The 14,827-nt window shown below is 60.7% G+C and overlaps 2 protein-coding genes across 7 annotated transcripts; both read right to left on the reverse strand.

Moving 5' to 3' along the window:
- Positions 1-200: 200 nt before the first annotated feature.
- Positions 201-9,700, reverse strand: Pbxip1 (PBX homeobox interacting protein 1). 6 transcript variants are annotated; one of them, XM_021249270.2, is made up of 12 exons: positions 9,517-9,650; positions 7,575-7,779; positions 7,323-7,452; positions 5,858-5,984; positions 5,643-5,707; positions 5,407-5,572; positions 3,863-4,096; positions 3,764-3,787; positions 3,448-3,530; positions 3,218-3,349; positions 1,485-2,674; positions 201-1,086 (listed from the first exon to the last, which is right to left on the reverse strand). In XM_021249270.2, exons 3-12 carry the CDS (start codon positions 7,371-7,373, stop codon positions 1,005-1,007), a joined length of 2,154 nt encoding a protein of 717 aa, XP_021104929.1. In that variant the 5' UTR covers positions 7,374-7,452; positions 7,575-7,779; positions 9,517-9,650; the 3' UTR covers positions 201-1,004. The 6 variants fall into 6 exon arrangements, with proteins under 6 accessions (XP_021104929.1, XP_004871389.1, XP_021104930.1 ...); XM_004871332.4 differs by having other exon boundaries at positions 7,575-7,589; positions 9,517-9,601; XM_021249271.2 differs by having other exon boundaries at positions 7,575-7,654; positions 9,512-9,583.
- Positions 9,701-10,361: 661 nt separating this feature from the next.
- Pygo2 (pygopus family PHD finger 2) lies at positions 10,362-14,580 on the reverse strand. The gene is made up of 3 exons (XM_004871328.3): positions 14,292-14,580; positions 13,848-13,897; positions 10,362-13,045 (listed from the first exon to the last, which is right to left on the reverse strand). The coding sequence occupies exons 1-3, from the start codon at positions 14,392-14,394 to the stop codon at positions 11,981-11,983; spliced, it is 1,218 nt and encodes a 405-aa protein (XP_004871385.1). The 5' UTR covers positions 14,395-14,580; the 3' UTR covers positions 10,362-11,980.
- Between the last annotated feature and the right edge of the window lie 247 nt (positions 14,581-14,827).

Here is a 14,827-nt window from a genome sequence, read left to right on the forward strand (position 1 = left end):
GTGAGGGCAGACCTCAGGGAGGGTCCCCAGGCACCAGGGGTCACAGCGTGGGCCGGGCCAGGGCAGCAATGCCTGGAGCACGTGTGGAGCCCGAGTGCCACCTAGCGGCCCCCTCTCCTGCCCAGCCCAACACCAGGCGGGGGTGAGGGCTCTCTGCCCTTCCACCTTGCTTCAAAGACGGCAAAAATTTGAGTGCTAAAACCAGGGCAGCCATCACTTTATTTAATCTCTTTCTCAGCCCTTCAACCCCCTTTTTGAGGATGAGGAGCCCAAGGTTCACAGAGATTAATTTGCCCAAGATCACTCAGCCCAGAGTCAGGCCTAAGGTCAGACTCCAAAGCCAGGGCCCTTACCTCTCCCAGGGCGAAGGCACTAGAGCGGTGAGCATGAGGTGAAGCTCCAGCCCGGGGGGCCTGGGCTCGGTGGGAAGGCATCCAGGGGAGAGAGCGGGAGAAAAGCTGAGTGCCAGGCCCACCCGGGTGGCAGGGTGAGGTGGCCCCAAGTCAGACAACCCTGCCATGACCCCACAGTTCTCAGGGGGAGTTAGGGCACGTGAGAAGCAGGGGGAAAAGGCCCTCACCCCCTAGAGACAGCTGCTTCCAAATACAACAAAACCCCACAGCAAGCCCTGGCACTGGGCCTCCCACCAGCGATTCAGTCAGTCCCAGGGGGCACTGGGTCAGGGGTGGGGCAGAGGCACGCAGAACAGGGTGAAAGCTCTCTGGCTTTTCTCGGAATCCGAATGCGAATGCCCTCCTCCTCCTGAAAACAGGCTGCCTTCCCATCCCCCTCACAGGGGCCAGAGCCTGTGCATTTGATTGACAGAAGGCAGGTCCAGATAAGGCCTTTTCTAGAGTGGTATCAGTGCAGGGCGGGGCGCTGTGCTCTCCTCTGTGAAGGACACCCAAGGACACCAGCTGAGCCTGAGAGGCCAGCCGCATGGTCCGCTGAAGCCAGGAGTCAGGTACTCCGGGCTGGGCCGGGCCCACGCGCTGGGCTCGGCCTCAGTGGTAGGGCTGGGGCCTGTGCTCCTCCCTGGGCCCCACGACTCGGGGGCTCCGAAAGTGCTTGTCCCTCTTCCCTGACCTGTGGGGGGACATGGGGTGGGAGGAGAAAGAGGCCTTGAGCAGACAAGGAGGGGATCCTGTTCTTCCTCACGAAGCCAGCCCGGGCGGCCACCACCAAACACGAGGGAAAAACTGGCCTCGCAGGATGGGGAGGCGGGAACGTGGGGTCTTCTGTACACCCCAGGACAGGAGCTGCAGGCAGGCAGGGCAGCTCAGGAGAACCCCCACCCTGAAAGGGCCTCCTCAGGGCCCCGTGGTCCCCACAGGAAGGCGGCAAGTGCACCGGGATGGCTTCCCCAAGGGAGGCAAGCCAGGGACCACCAGTCCTTAAAGGCCCCGTGCAGGGCCTGCTCCTGCACTGCCTTCCCAGTGCACCCACTCCGTCCCACAAGACCCGACCGAGTCCCCACTGCCCACCTCCTCTTCAGTGCTTTGTCTCCCAAGAGGTGGCTGAAGATGAAGTCCTCAAAGTCATCTACCTCATCATCATCACCTGTCCACCTCGCTGCCACCTCCTCCAGGCTGTCTTCCAAGGCATCCACGAAATCCCGGAAGCGGAGGCGGTCGTGTCGGAAGACGCCATCCTCATCAAAGTAGGCAGGAGAGAAGGGCAGTTTCTTGGCCAGCTGCCCGGCCCAGGGAAGCTGCCCAAGGTATGTCCTCAGCAGAGAGGCCAGCTCCTGCTGCCGCACGGGGGCCAGCTCCGTGCCGAAGAAGGCCAGGCCCTCCTGCCGGGCACACCCGGCCACGCCCGAGCAGCCCTGGGGTGCCCTGTACTTGCGCCTCAACAGCTCCGCCCAGTGGGGCAGCGAGTCCTGACTGTCTTTAGGCCCCTCCCTTCCCTGGGAATGCTCCTGCCTTTCTCCAGAGTGGTGACTCGAACTTTTCCACGCGGGTTCCTTGGGGTCCTGTTGTTTCCCATCCTTCCACGCCCCCCACTTTTCCCCTCCTGGTTTGTCCTCCTTCCACCTCCCTGCCGGCTCCCTGTCCTCGCCCCCAAAGCTCTTCCTCCTCTCCCAGCCAGACTCTTTCCTATGCTTCCAGTGCTCAGCCTTCCCATCCCTCTGCCCGTCATGCCACTTCCCCTTGCCAGCTCTCTGGGGCTTCTGATGCCAGGCCTCTGAGGCATTGGCCAGGGCCCCAGGGTCCAGGCCCCAGTTCTGCAGGCCCTTCAGCATCTGGGCCAGTCTGTGGCCCAGCTCGGCCAGGCCAGCGTGGGCAGGGTCCCCTCGGCCGGCGTCCCGCAAGCTCCTCTGCAGGTCCTGCTGCACAGAGTTCAGCAGCTGCCGCTGTCTCTGCAGCTCCCTCCTCAGCACCTGGGCCTCCGCCTCCAGCTGTGCCTTCTCCTCTAGGAAGCTGGACCCTGGGTCCTGCTCCATGGTGGCCTTGCCGCCCTGTGGGCTGTGGCCCCAGCTGAGGCACACCCCATCTGGGCCCTGGGTGCAGTCAGCCCCCAGTGCCTGGATCCGGGTCCGCAGCTGCTGCAACTCTGACTCCAGGGCCTGCTGGGAGGCCTCGCCCTGCTGCAGGGCCCCCTTGAGCCGGGCGTTCTCCTCCTCCAGCTCTTTGGGCTGCTGCATCAGGCTCTGAAGCTCTTCTTTCTGGGCCTAGAATGTGGTTAGGGACAGAAGAAGCCACAAGAAGTGCTTGTCAGGACAGGCCCCATGCCTTCCATCTCAATTCCATTCCATCAGAGCAGACAGGCAACCAACCCCTTGATGGCCTGGGACACTGTCTTCTCCCAGTGCCATCACCACCCTAGACCAGGTCCTGGAACCCCCAAATTCCATCCTGGGCCTCAGCATCTGTGTCCTCACATTAGCACACTTCCTAGCTCCCCTAAAGGTAGCCAGTGTGTAGCTCCAGTGGCCCCATTTTCGCCTCCCCCACCCAGAGCTGACACTGAGGAGTGATCACAGTACTTGGCATGAGCCTTGGATGCTGTTCAAACCCTTCTCCGCACAACACTCAAAGGACGAACACACCAGTCATTCAGAGGTGAGATGCCATGAAACACATACGCCAGCCTGGCACAAACCTTGGCAGGAGGAATCCAAACACAGAACTAGGAAAGCGAAAACTCCTTTTCAGGACGGACACCAGGACAGACACCTGGCTAACTGAGCCTGTACTGTCCTTCCTGTGCCTACCTGCAGCTGGGCCTGCAGCAGCCGGATATCCTGGTTCTCCTTGGCCAGCCTGTCCAGCAGAAGGCCCATGTTCTGCAGGCTGGGGACACTGTCAGCGGAAACGGAGGCCTGCAGCTGTTCCCTCAGTCTATCCTGAGGACAGAAGAACCAGCTACTTCACTCTGTCCTATCGCCCAGCCGCCCGGGTTCTCCCCTCCAGGCCCCACACCTGTGGAGACCTTCACACGTACCTGCCCGTCTGCCTCGGCACCCACCAACTCAGCGTCTGAGCCAGCATCGGAGAAGACCTGCAGCTCTGCCTCCTCCACGGGCCCTGCAGGAAAATGGGGCCTGGACCTAGCCCCACCCCCACTCCCAGGCACCCCCTCCTGCCGTGCCCACCCTGCAGCCCAGGCAGCTAGTAAAGGTGTCGCCCAAGCAGCTGATACGATCAGGAAGTAGGGAATGACATGCAACCCCAACAACAGCTGTAACTGGTCCTAACCCAGCGAACACACATGCACATGCACACCTGCACCAAGCACACACCAAGCCCTCCCCGCTCACCAGTGTCCAACTCGGAGAGGCCACCTGCGGAGGGAGAGGGAACAGCTGAGGCCTCAGGGAAGGCGCGAGAGGCAGGAGGGGAAGTGAGGTGCCACTCACCAGAGAAGAGGAGGACGCCCAGGCCCAGCAGAACCAGGGCCCCGAGGAGGCACATGTTGAGCGAGATGCCCAGCTCCCCACCGGCACCCCCAGCCCTGGCCTGGTCCTCCACACCAAAGGGCGCTGCTGTCGGAGGCGGGCTCAGTTGGGGGCCCCAGCGTCTCCGCAGGCCCTCCACGTCCATGTCGGTGTCATCCTCACTGGTGGAGCAGCAGCCCTCCTCCCGAATCCAACCTAGGGGCGGGACAGGACAGAGAAGCCACTGCAGAGACAGGACGCAGAGGGGAAGTGAAGGAAGGCACAGAGACCCCCGCCCGCCACAGAGGGCACCCGGGACCCTGCCCACTCCTGCTGGACACTGATCACTGCCCCTGCCCAGATCGGGGGCAGGAGACCCATCCTTTCAGTCTGCAAATGATAAGAGCCGTTTGGGCATGGTGGTGAACATCTGAAATCCCAGCACTCAGGGAGGCTGAGACAAGAGGACTGCAAGTTTGAGCCCAGCCTGGACAACTCAGGGATGGAGTGAGAGCCTGTCTCAAAATGAAAAATGATCCACCTGCTTCGCAAGCGCAAGGACCCGAGTTCGGTTCCCGGTACCAAAGAAAAAGAAAAATGAATAAAAAGGCCTGGGGTTGTAGCTCAATGCAAAGGCCCTGGGTTCAATCTCTCATACTAAAAGAAGAAAAGACAAGAGCTACTTTCATCCTTAGAAGCTCCCTCCTTCCTCCAGTGTGGGCTCCAGCTTCTGCAGGGCTGCCATCCTTCCATGGCCTGGGACCCTCTGGCGGTGCCCTCTCAGTCTGCTCCCTAGCTCCTCTCCACTCCCGTGGGCAGCAGTGGTCTTCCTGCCACCTGCTCAGTGCTCTGCGCCTCTCCAATCACAGGTCACAGCCCTCCCACCCGCCCACAAGCCCCGGCGTCCCAGGGGACGCTGTGTCCGACTGCCGCACACTACCTTCTAGATGTCCTCAGGACCAGGCTGCCTCCTCTCCGGTCCCTTGGCTCAGGGAAAGGCAGCTCTGCCTCCCACCCCCACAGACGGCTCCAGCTCAGCTCGCCCACAGCCACGGCCCGCGAGCTCTGCAGAAGGATGTCCTCTTGTCCTGCCTTCCCTGCTTGCCTCTCCTGTGCCTGAGGGTCCACTCAAATGGCGCCTCCAACTGCTCTCCCTTGCCTCGGCCTGTCCCTCTCCATTGGGAACCCTTCATCACCTGGCCTGAGGCCTCCCGGGTCTGACCAGCACCCTGGCTTGGCCTGGTTGCTCCTAGAGTCCATGAGCACCCGCCTGCCCTCCTCCCAGCCCAGAGCTGGCACCAGACAGCAACTGCAGGTGAGGACTGAGTTCTGGAAGCAGGAAGAGGTGGCGCCGGCAGGGGGAAGGGTCAGTCACCTGGGGCCTGTGACCCCACAGGTTGCAGCGCCCAAGCTCTCTGGGCCGTGACCTCAGGGGTGTGGTGAGCAAGGACCTGAGCACCTGCCCCCCGCCGTATGGATGGCTGTTCCCTCTCACACCCTCCAGGAGGCAAGCGAAGGACTCTCACCTGTTTTAGGGGTGGAGGGCGGGCTCTGCAGGGTGCTCTGGTCCTCCGGGTCTCGCATGTCCGGGCCCAGGCTTGCTGCCATGGGGGTCTCCTGCAGGTCTCCCTGGAGCTCTGTGTCCCCTGGGCCAGGGGGCTCCACACCAGGACCATCACTGCCCACAGCAGTCTGCTGGGCACACAGCTGTAAGCAGCATCCGCCCTCCAACTCCCGCCCTGCCCCTGGTGAGGGCCCTCACCTCGGCCTCAGTCTCCTCCGGCACAGTGGGACCAGCCTGGGGTCTTTCCGTCTGGAAGAAGTTCTCTATGGAGAGAGAAAAGGCCCAGGAAAAAACCACTGAGCCCAGCTGAACTTCCTAACCCACCCCTGGCTCCCACACACCCCGGCCAGGCTGCCCTGGAAATGGGAACCCTGGAGAAGAGCTATGCCGATGCCCTCTGCAGGCCCCGTTACCTTCTCCATCCAAGGCCCCAGCTAATTCCGCACCATCTGCCTGGGTGGTTTGTCGAGGCATCTGGGGGTCCCTCTCAGATTCAGGGTCTGTCCCAGGTTCTGGCCCCAGGGTCTCCACAGGCAGGCCCTGGAGGAAGGGGTAAGCAAGGGCTACTTCGAAGGAGGACAGCAGGCCAAACCGGGAGCAGGGGTGCTGTGCTGGGGTCCCTGGGGCCAGCTGCACATTCAGGAACCCCACTCACGCCTCAGAGATCATCGCTAGGCAGAGAGCCGGACCCACTTAGGTCAGCTGCTTCCTGACCTCAGGGCTGCTATGAGGAACCCACAGAAGCCAGGGGAAGATGACAACGTTTCCTGGGCACCCAAGGGTCAGAGTTACACTCCTGGCCGCTCCTGCAGCTGCCCGTCTGCTTATATCCTCCGTGCTTTTCTGTCTTTCCCTCTGCCCAGCAGCTGCTGGCAGAGGCCCAAGTGCCGCCCCAGGCTGCCTGGCTGCTGGGAGCTCAACCCCAGCCTCCAGCCCGGCCTCTCTGCATGCCCACTGCCACCGCCCATCCACGGCTCCTGCAGAATACTCCCCCCCCCCAGAACAATCCTGGACCTCTGTGTGTTTCTTTTTCTCATGGCCCTCTCTACAACACAAGACTCACAGCCTCGCTTTAGAGGGTAGGACACAGAGGCCAAGTGGCTTCCCCAGGTCCCTCGGCCATCAGCCAGGGCCCCAGGCCAGGGCTGCCTGAGAGCACGTGCCTGCTGGCACCCACCTGCCTCCCCTCTCCCCTCTGCCAGCTCGTCCAGGAAGGTGTCCTTCTCCAGTGTCCCATCTACATCAGCTCCTCTCCTCCCCTCCTAGAGGCCCCAACGCTGCAGTCACAGGGGCTGGAGATTTTCCCTCCCAGACTGCCAGCGCCCACCTCAGCGCCCCTCTCTTCAGGACACAGGAGCCCTCTGGATTCCTGCCACACCAACTGCTACCACATGGCTGTGGGCGCCTTCAGTACACTGTGCCCACACACACAGCGGCTTGGCCTCTTCCAAGGCCATCCCTGTCCTCCCACTCAGGGCCTTCACTGACTGCCCATGAGGAGGAGGCCTGGCTACCTCCCGGGCCCTAGGCCCATGGGTTCCAGGGGTTCCCAAACCCCACCCCCAACACGGCTGGAATCCTCAGAGGCTCCCCACAGCCTCTCCCTCCCACAGTGACATCGCTCTCGCTGGACTCCCCACCAGAACGTTTTCCCTGTTCCTCCAGCTGACCTGGCCAATAGGCCTGCTCTCAGGTGTGCTCCCAGTCCCAGTAGCCAGCCTTGAGCCCAGGTCTCCTCTCCACTCCTGGAATTCCTCCAACAGCAGGCAGGAGGCAGTGTAGAGGGCCATCAGGACCAAGGAAGAGTACATGCCCAGAAAGCAGGCTAGCTGGAGGAAGCGGCCCTCTCCCCAAGGTTCCCAGGCCCACTCCTCCTACCTCTGCACCGGCAAGCACCCAGCTATTATCTGAGTCTGGGCAGGAGGCCATAGCTGCTGAGGTCCCTGAGGCCGCTGTGTCTGCCACCTCCGAAGAAAGGCTCTCGTAAGGACCGTAAGGACCGCAGTTCCTTCAGGGGAGGACAGTCTTGGTTGGGTTCCAAAGGTCAAGGGCTGGTCAGCAGCCCCCTGAGCCCAGGCTGGTTCCAGGCCTTCTCATCCTGATGCCTCAGCTCTTCAGAGCAGTATTTACCTTGCAAAGCAGCACCTGCCAACAGCCACAGGGAAGCTGCCTCTTCCAGGGAGCCACGGGCAGTGGAAAACTGAACAGACCTTGAAAGGTCAAAGGCACAGAGGGCTGGAAAGGCCCTGGGCTACATCCAGTCCAACACCCTGACGTTATGGGAGAGGAAAAAGCCCAGGAAGGCTGACTGACTTGACCTTCCAAAGATCAGCAGCTAAGAGTGAGGAAAACAAAATGCTCAGGCCCCCTTGGCAACTCCCAGGCAGCTCCCAAATCGCCACCTGTTCCCTCAGGGCCTGGACAGAGGCAGCTGTGGCAGCTGCCCTCAGCCTGCCCACCACCCACCCTCTGTGTGGCCTGGCTCGCCGTGACTGATCCAGCAGTGAAAGCCCCTGCAATGACTCTCAGGTACAGCCAGGCCAAGTGTGGCTGGCTCAGACCAGACCCCCACGGAAGCACCTTGGCCAAGCCTCGTCACTCTCTCCATCCTAAATTGTTTCCGTTCTCAGTAATCTGCAGAGTTTGGTCTTAGGGAACTTGAAGGCAACCGGGAAAAGGGATTTATGGCAACTATCACGTGTGAATCACTTCATAGTTTGCAAAGAACTGACAAAAATAAGGACCCTGGTGCTACCTGTTACTGACTAACTCTGTGTTGGCAGGAAGGGGGCATGAAGCAAGGTGAAAAGACAGGAAGCCCCTCCTTCAGCAAAGGCTGGGGCGCCGGGTCAGAAGCAGGCACAAGGGTGGAGTGACACACAAGCTGACCCCGAGTCCGGGACCTGGACCCTTCAGAGGAGCACAAACGAAGGCCTCCCGAGGACAGGAGAGAGCAAGCAGAAGGTGACTCAGTAGGGAATGAAGTCCTACCCTGGAAACAGCCGCCAGCCCCACTGTCTGAGCTGGCTTGGGGCCTGTGTTGTGCCCGGGGAACCTCCACTGGCTCTCGCCAGCCACAAGCCAAGCCCAGGACAGATGACCAACACCTGCCAGTCCCACCCCTATGCTCATGCCTCCCAGACACAAAGACCCAGGGATGGGCAGTGCCTGTCTCCACACCAGGACCAATGGGACCCCCGAAGAGAGCACTGCTCTGCCTCTGGTCTTGCCCCCCACCCCACCCTGCTGTCGTCTTCCCCTTCTCAGCAGTGTTAACAGGTAGTGCCAGGAAGGAAGTGGCAGCAGCTTGGGCTGGAGTCCCTGTTTATCCCTCGCTGTGTACAGCCGGCTCGGGTCCTTCAGAACCAGGTACCATGGCAACCAGGGTGATGTCAGACAGACCCACCGTCTCCAAGGAAACCAGCAATGGTATTTGGGTCACCAAGACAAACACTTCTGAAACCCAAACAAGGGACAGTCTGGAACCTCTGCACTCAGTGCCCCAAGTCCTGAGACTTTTCTCTTGGCTGTCTTTAAGATTCCAAAATATACCCCAGTTCTCCCGAGCCAGCATCTCACTGCCTTATTAGGAAGTTCGTTCTGCTGTCTCATCTCCCTGCATCCCCGCTGTTTTGAGAGCTTTTTCTTCTCATCTATGTCTCGGAAGAAAACCTACTGCCTCCCCACTATTCCCTTCCTTTCCATTCAGAAGGATTCAACAAAAATACCCTGCCATCAAGACGTCTGCTATTTCTAACAGACGGCTAAAGGGGGAGCTCTCCCACTCTGTACAAAGCGAGGAAGTCTCACCTCTAACCATTTTCAACCCTTCTAACAACTGCTGCCCCAAACTCCAAGGCGAAGGACGTAGGGCCAAAAGAACTCGCCCGGAGGACTCAGAGCAAGTTCATGCCTGGCAACTGCCCGCCCCACCTCCCCCAGCCTAGGTCCTTTGAAAAGCCGCTGTGTGGACCCCGGGTGACAGCCGTGCCTCCCGGAGCTGCCCTGCCCTACAGGAACCCCTTCTCGCAGGGGCGCGGTGGGCCCCTTCCCAGCCAGGGCATTACCTGACCTGAGCCAGCTCCCCCTTCCGTCTTCGGCTTAACTTGTTGCTGCCTTCCCTGGTTTCCAGCCCAAGAAGTGTGTGACGTCACTGAAGTCTGGCCAGTAAAAAGTCGAGTTCCCCCGAGGGGGAGGAAACTTTTGGCCAATAAGGGCTAGAATTGAGAGCCGGGAGGGAAGAGAGGGGAGATCTACGCAGCATCTAAACCCGGGTTTGCTTGCTGGTGGGCAGCTGGTGTCCTGGCAAATCGGACTCTGAGTGAGCTCGCCCCCTTCCGTCCTCCAGAGCTTCTGGAGGGGAGGCCTGCACTGAAAGGCGAAGGGTGGTGTCTCCCAAAACAAGGACGGGGCCCCTTGGTCGCGGGACAGACAGCTGCAGGACGGGGGAGGGGAGGTGCGGCGGCCCTGGCGCTGGGAGTCCGCTCCGGCCACGCCCGCTCTGTCCAGCGCGGGCCGCTCGGGGCTGCCGCTGCCCCTCCAGCAGGGCGACGGGGGAGGCCAGGGAAGCTCCCCGTAGTGCAACCTGCTGGACTGGAGACTGGGCCTCCCTCACTCTCGGGGCCACACTTGACCCCAGAAGACGGCCAGGTGGGAGGGGGCACCAAACCCAGAAGAGCTCAGGCGCCGGAATCCCAGAGGCCTGAGCCAACTCTGCCTGGCTCCAGGCCTGGTCAGGGACTGTGCTCAGAAAGGAAACTCGGTTTCTCACAGCTGGCACAGAGGAGGGTGGGAAACAGCAACTTAAAGCGGTACCAGCTCCGAGGGCTGAATCACCCCCACCGCAGCTTCCAGGGACCCCGGGGAGAAGAGAGCTCTTCCAGCCTCTGTGCAGATAAACAGCAAGGACTCCACGTGTGGATTTTCAAGTCATTTTATTAATCCAACCGTACAAAAGACCCCACCACTTCTCTGCCACCCACTTTCTTCCAAAACGTAGTGGAGAGGGCAAGAGGGGGCAGATAGGACAGACACTCCCCAGGAGCATTTTACAGACTGTGGAGGGGGCCACAACACAAATGTAGCAACTGGTAAAACGGGGCAAATAGAAGCACAAACACGACACAGAGCTGAGCCCCACCTAGGCTGTTCTGGTGTGGGGGAGGCCAGGAGAGCCCAGAGGCCACTGCTTCCTCCTCACAGCCTGAAGCCGCTGGCTCTGCGCGGGAACTGATTAGTGGGGGATCGGGAGCCCCGGAGGGTGGCGTCGGGGGACACTCAGGGCAGAGGGCCACACCCAGGCCTGCTTCCCCACCCCTATGAGGAATGTGCACAGGAGCTGTGAGGAGAGGCTCTGAGCAGGCCCGAGGCCCATCACTGGCAGGCAGTGCTTTAAAAATAAAAACGAATCAAGCCCAGCGCAGCAGGACTTCGGCTGAGAGGAATGAGAAATGCTAGATCACCAAGCTGGAGATGATGCTAAAGGACAGCAAGGAAAGAAGCAAAAAAGCTTGAGGCTTTTCTACCTTTCGGTACCATGGCATTGAGGGTCCTGCTACCTCCTCCTTACTCCAGGCTGCAACAGGGTTTCACTTGGACTCTTTATCTGGAGGAAATGTGGTATGAGGGCTCTGTGGCCTTCTAAGCTTCCCTTCAGCGAAGCCAGGGAGGCGGGAACAAGGGTGCCAGGAGCTGAAGAGCAGAGCGGAGTATAATGTGCAACAGATGGGCGAGGGGAGGGCTGTACCGCCAGAGTCCAGGCCTCCGGGACAACTTCAAATATTCTGCGGTGCCACACCACACATCCCAATTTTTGGCCAAAAAAAAAAAAGGTCACTAGGAGAAAAAAAACAGGAAGCTGAAAAAGGACCGGTGACTTTGGTATGAGGAAGATATGTATTGACAGCATCTCTCCCCAAGTCACCAAGAAAACCACCGCAGCCAGGAACTCCTGCTTCTTCTCGCTATTTGGTGCTCTGAGGAGGAGGAATTGGATAGGAGTGGGAGAGGTAAAGGGGAGGGCAGAAAAGGGAAGAAATCCCAATTATTCCCCAAAGCTGTCTCCAAGCCCACAAAAGGGCCCTGGTAGGAATGGGAAGAGATCAAACTCCCCTACCCAAGAAACTCTGAACCCCTGGCTCCAAAACCTGAGGCTGGAGCTGTGGGGTAGATGGGGATGTCAGGCACTGGTGTCAGGGATCTGTCATCTGCAGATAGGACACCTGTGCCCTCCGGAACGTCCTCCATCTTCGTTCCTCCTGCAGCCACATCCCTAGGCCTCCAGAGATAGCCACCATAACACGGCTCTGCTCAGCAGGGCTTTAGTTTCCTGAATCTATAGATCTCAGTGCAGAAGTTTCCAGAAGTAAGCGATCTGGGCTCTTCTGCCCACCCACCTCGGTTCCTCTTCTGCCCTAGAACCATCAGGTTTCTGCTCCGTGAGGATGGGAAGCCAGTGGAAACAAGAACGAAGAGCCAGAAAACACCCTGGGAGAGCAGGAGGGACACACACACTGCCCTGGGGTTTCTCGCCAGTGTCACCCATCATTAGCAGCCACCAGCTGGCCCATGCCCTCGCGGATGTAGACAGACTGTATCTCCTTGGTCTTGAGGCACAGGTCGCAGGCCCACACGGCAGAGGCCTCCGTGGTCAGCAGCCCATAGGCGTTCTCGGTCATGCCCGTGCACTCTCGGTGGAACCACTTCTGGCAGGAGGCCTCACACAGTATGGCATCCTGGTCATCGTTCACCTCACTCCGACAGGCACCACAGGGGTACACTAGGCCTGGGGGGGGCTGGGGCCCTGAGCTCCCACCAGCCTTGCCAGTGGGTGCCAAGCTATTGGCATCTGGTGTGCCCCCACCCCGCCCACTACTGTTTGAGGGAAAACTGGGCTGATTCCCGTTAACAGCAGCAGCCGGGGAGCCTGAGTGGGGCTCCTGGGGGAAAGCAGTGGGAGCAGGGGGGTTCAAGGGCTTCCCCCCATCCTCACCACCAGGGCCAGGAAAGCCAGGGTCAGGGCCAGGGAAGGGACTTGTGTTGGGGGGCAGGCTGGGGAGCCCCTGCCCAGGTCTCTGGAGAGAGGGGCCAAAAGGAGTCCCTGGCTGGGCAAAGCGCTGGGGGAGAGAAGGGGGACCCAGGTCCCCTCTGGGAGGCTGTCCCATGGTGGGTGAGATCATGGGGCCAAACCCTCCCACTGGACCTGGGATCATCTGCCCACCAGGGGGGCTGAAGTTCTGCCCCAGAGACTGGTTGAAGGGCTGGCTGGGGAAGTTCATGTTGCCCGGGGGTGGGTAGCCAGGGCCCTGGGGGGGCAGGTTGAAAGCCGGGCCCATTGGGTTAGGAGGGAATGGGGGAGGCTGTCGACGAAGTGGCTGGGGGCCCCCTCCACCCCCAGCGCCATAGCCTGGGGGCACCTGGCCTGCCATGCCCCCTTGTACACGGAAGCCTCCAAAGGGCACAGGGCTGCCAAGGAACGGAGGGGCCGCACCCCCCACCTTAGGGGCTCCGAAGTCATCCTCAAAGGGGTTGGATGCCACCAGGTGATCCACCATGGGAGTCGGGGGAGGTGCAAACTCTGTCAGATGTGAGTATGCAGGGCCCTAGTGCAGAAGGAGGAGGAAGAGGGGTCACCAAGGGAGACAGAGCTCCCCAGGAGGGCACCACAAACACAATACAGACTGGGGGCTGCTGCCCACCAGCTCAGATCTCAGATCCAGAAGGCCTTGAAATGCAACAGAGAAACGGGGAGGGGAGAAGAGTCAACACAGTACAAAATCTGTGTTTCGAAAACCAGATAAAACCACACTGAAATACCAGTTCTAACCCTGAAGCAGGTTTTTCTTCTTCTTTTGGTGCAGTACTGGCCACTGAACCCAGGGAGTGCTGATCCATACCTCCAGCCTTTTTCTAATTTTTATTTTGAGACACAACATCAGTAAGTTGTCCATGCTGCAATCCTCCTGCCTCAGCCTCCCAGAGTACTGGGATTACAGCTGTGCACCACAGACCCAGGTAGCTCATTTAACTTTTTAAAGCCTCAGATTTCTCACCTGTAAAATAGGGCCAACGAACGCCTCTTAAACTCTTGAAGGGACCTTAGCACGCAATCTTGGCCCTCAGAAAAGGCTCAGTCGTTGCCAAGTGTTTATCATTATGAGGGAACCAGGTCAGGAAACATGAGGGGAAGACTGTATCCTGCCTAATAAGACCTTTAGTCTCATCATCTCTTGAAGGATCAAAAGATTCCTCCCGTAAGCTCATCAAAAGTTTGAGAAAAAGGACCAGAAACAGGAGTGACCACTTCCTCCGCTCCCCGCACCCGATGGAAGACACAAAGCAGAAGAGCGGCCCGGAGCGCCTAGGGGCTGCTAAGAATCACCCCCACCGCGGAGCCGCAGTCACCTGAGTATTGGACTTCCTTCGCTTCTTTTCTGGGCTCTTCATTTGCAGACCTGGAAGAGCAGCAAAACGCAAATGCGGGCATGTTTCCCTAAGGTTTCTCCAACCGCCTTTCTCCCAGGAATTACTTCAACTGCAGTGCATACTTGCTTATTTTACAAAAAACGGTACTAGCAAGGAGAGTTACGTTACGTGAAAAATGAGCCGTACGACCACACGCTCAACTCCGTCTTCCTTGAAATGACAGAGCCCTCTCTTGACACCCTCAGCGTGTGAGGGACTGCTTAATCCCACGTGGGTGCAAACCCACCGGTCGATCCATGACACCCTTCCGCACCCCGCAGGGCTACCTCCCTCACCCTGGGCCCAGGGACCTCCCCACCCGCCGAGCCGGCTCCGAGGTTCCGAGCCGCGGGCTTCCCGGCCCCCGCCTCCCCGCGCTCTCACCGGCCTTGCCCTGCTTCCTCCCGGTGCTGGGCGGCGCAGGGGGCGGTGCGGGGCCGCCACCTCCCTCCAGCTTGTCCGGTGGGGGCGGCGCCGAGGCGGCCATGGAGCGGAGGGTCCGGCTCAGCGGCGGCGGCGGATGGAGGCGGCCTCAGGCCGCACCATCGCCCGGGGCGGGAGTCAGGGGGGGCCACGAGCCCCCGCGCGGCAGTGAGCGCGCGGCACGGCACGGCTGCAGCGCCCACTGCGCTCGCCGGGGACGTCCCAGCCCGGCGGCGGCGGCAGCGGCAGCAACCGGAACCGGAACTCGGCTGGACCGCCACCACCGAGCGCCGCGCGGAGGGGAGGCCGGGACAGGCGACCGGCGGCGAGGGGGGGGGGGGAGTCGGGCTGGCGGCCTCGCGCAGCGCGGACCCGGAGCCAGCGGTGCCCGCGCGTCCGCCCTGCGGCCGGGCCGTACCACCCGGGCGGGGGCCAGGGGCGGGAGCGCGCGGGCCGGGGTCCGCGGGGACCCGAGCTGCCGCCGCCGCCGACCTCCG

This window comes from Heterocephalus glaber, unplaced genomic scaffold (genome assembly GCF_053883595.1).
Source record: "Heterocephalus glaber isolate CG9 unplaced genomic scaffold, H.glaber_assembly_v1.0 deba00001795, whole genome shotgun sequence".
Lineage (NCBI taxonomy): Eukaryota > Metazoa > Chordata > Mammalia > Rodentia > Bathyergidae > Heterocephalus > Heterocephalus glaber.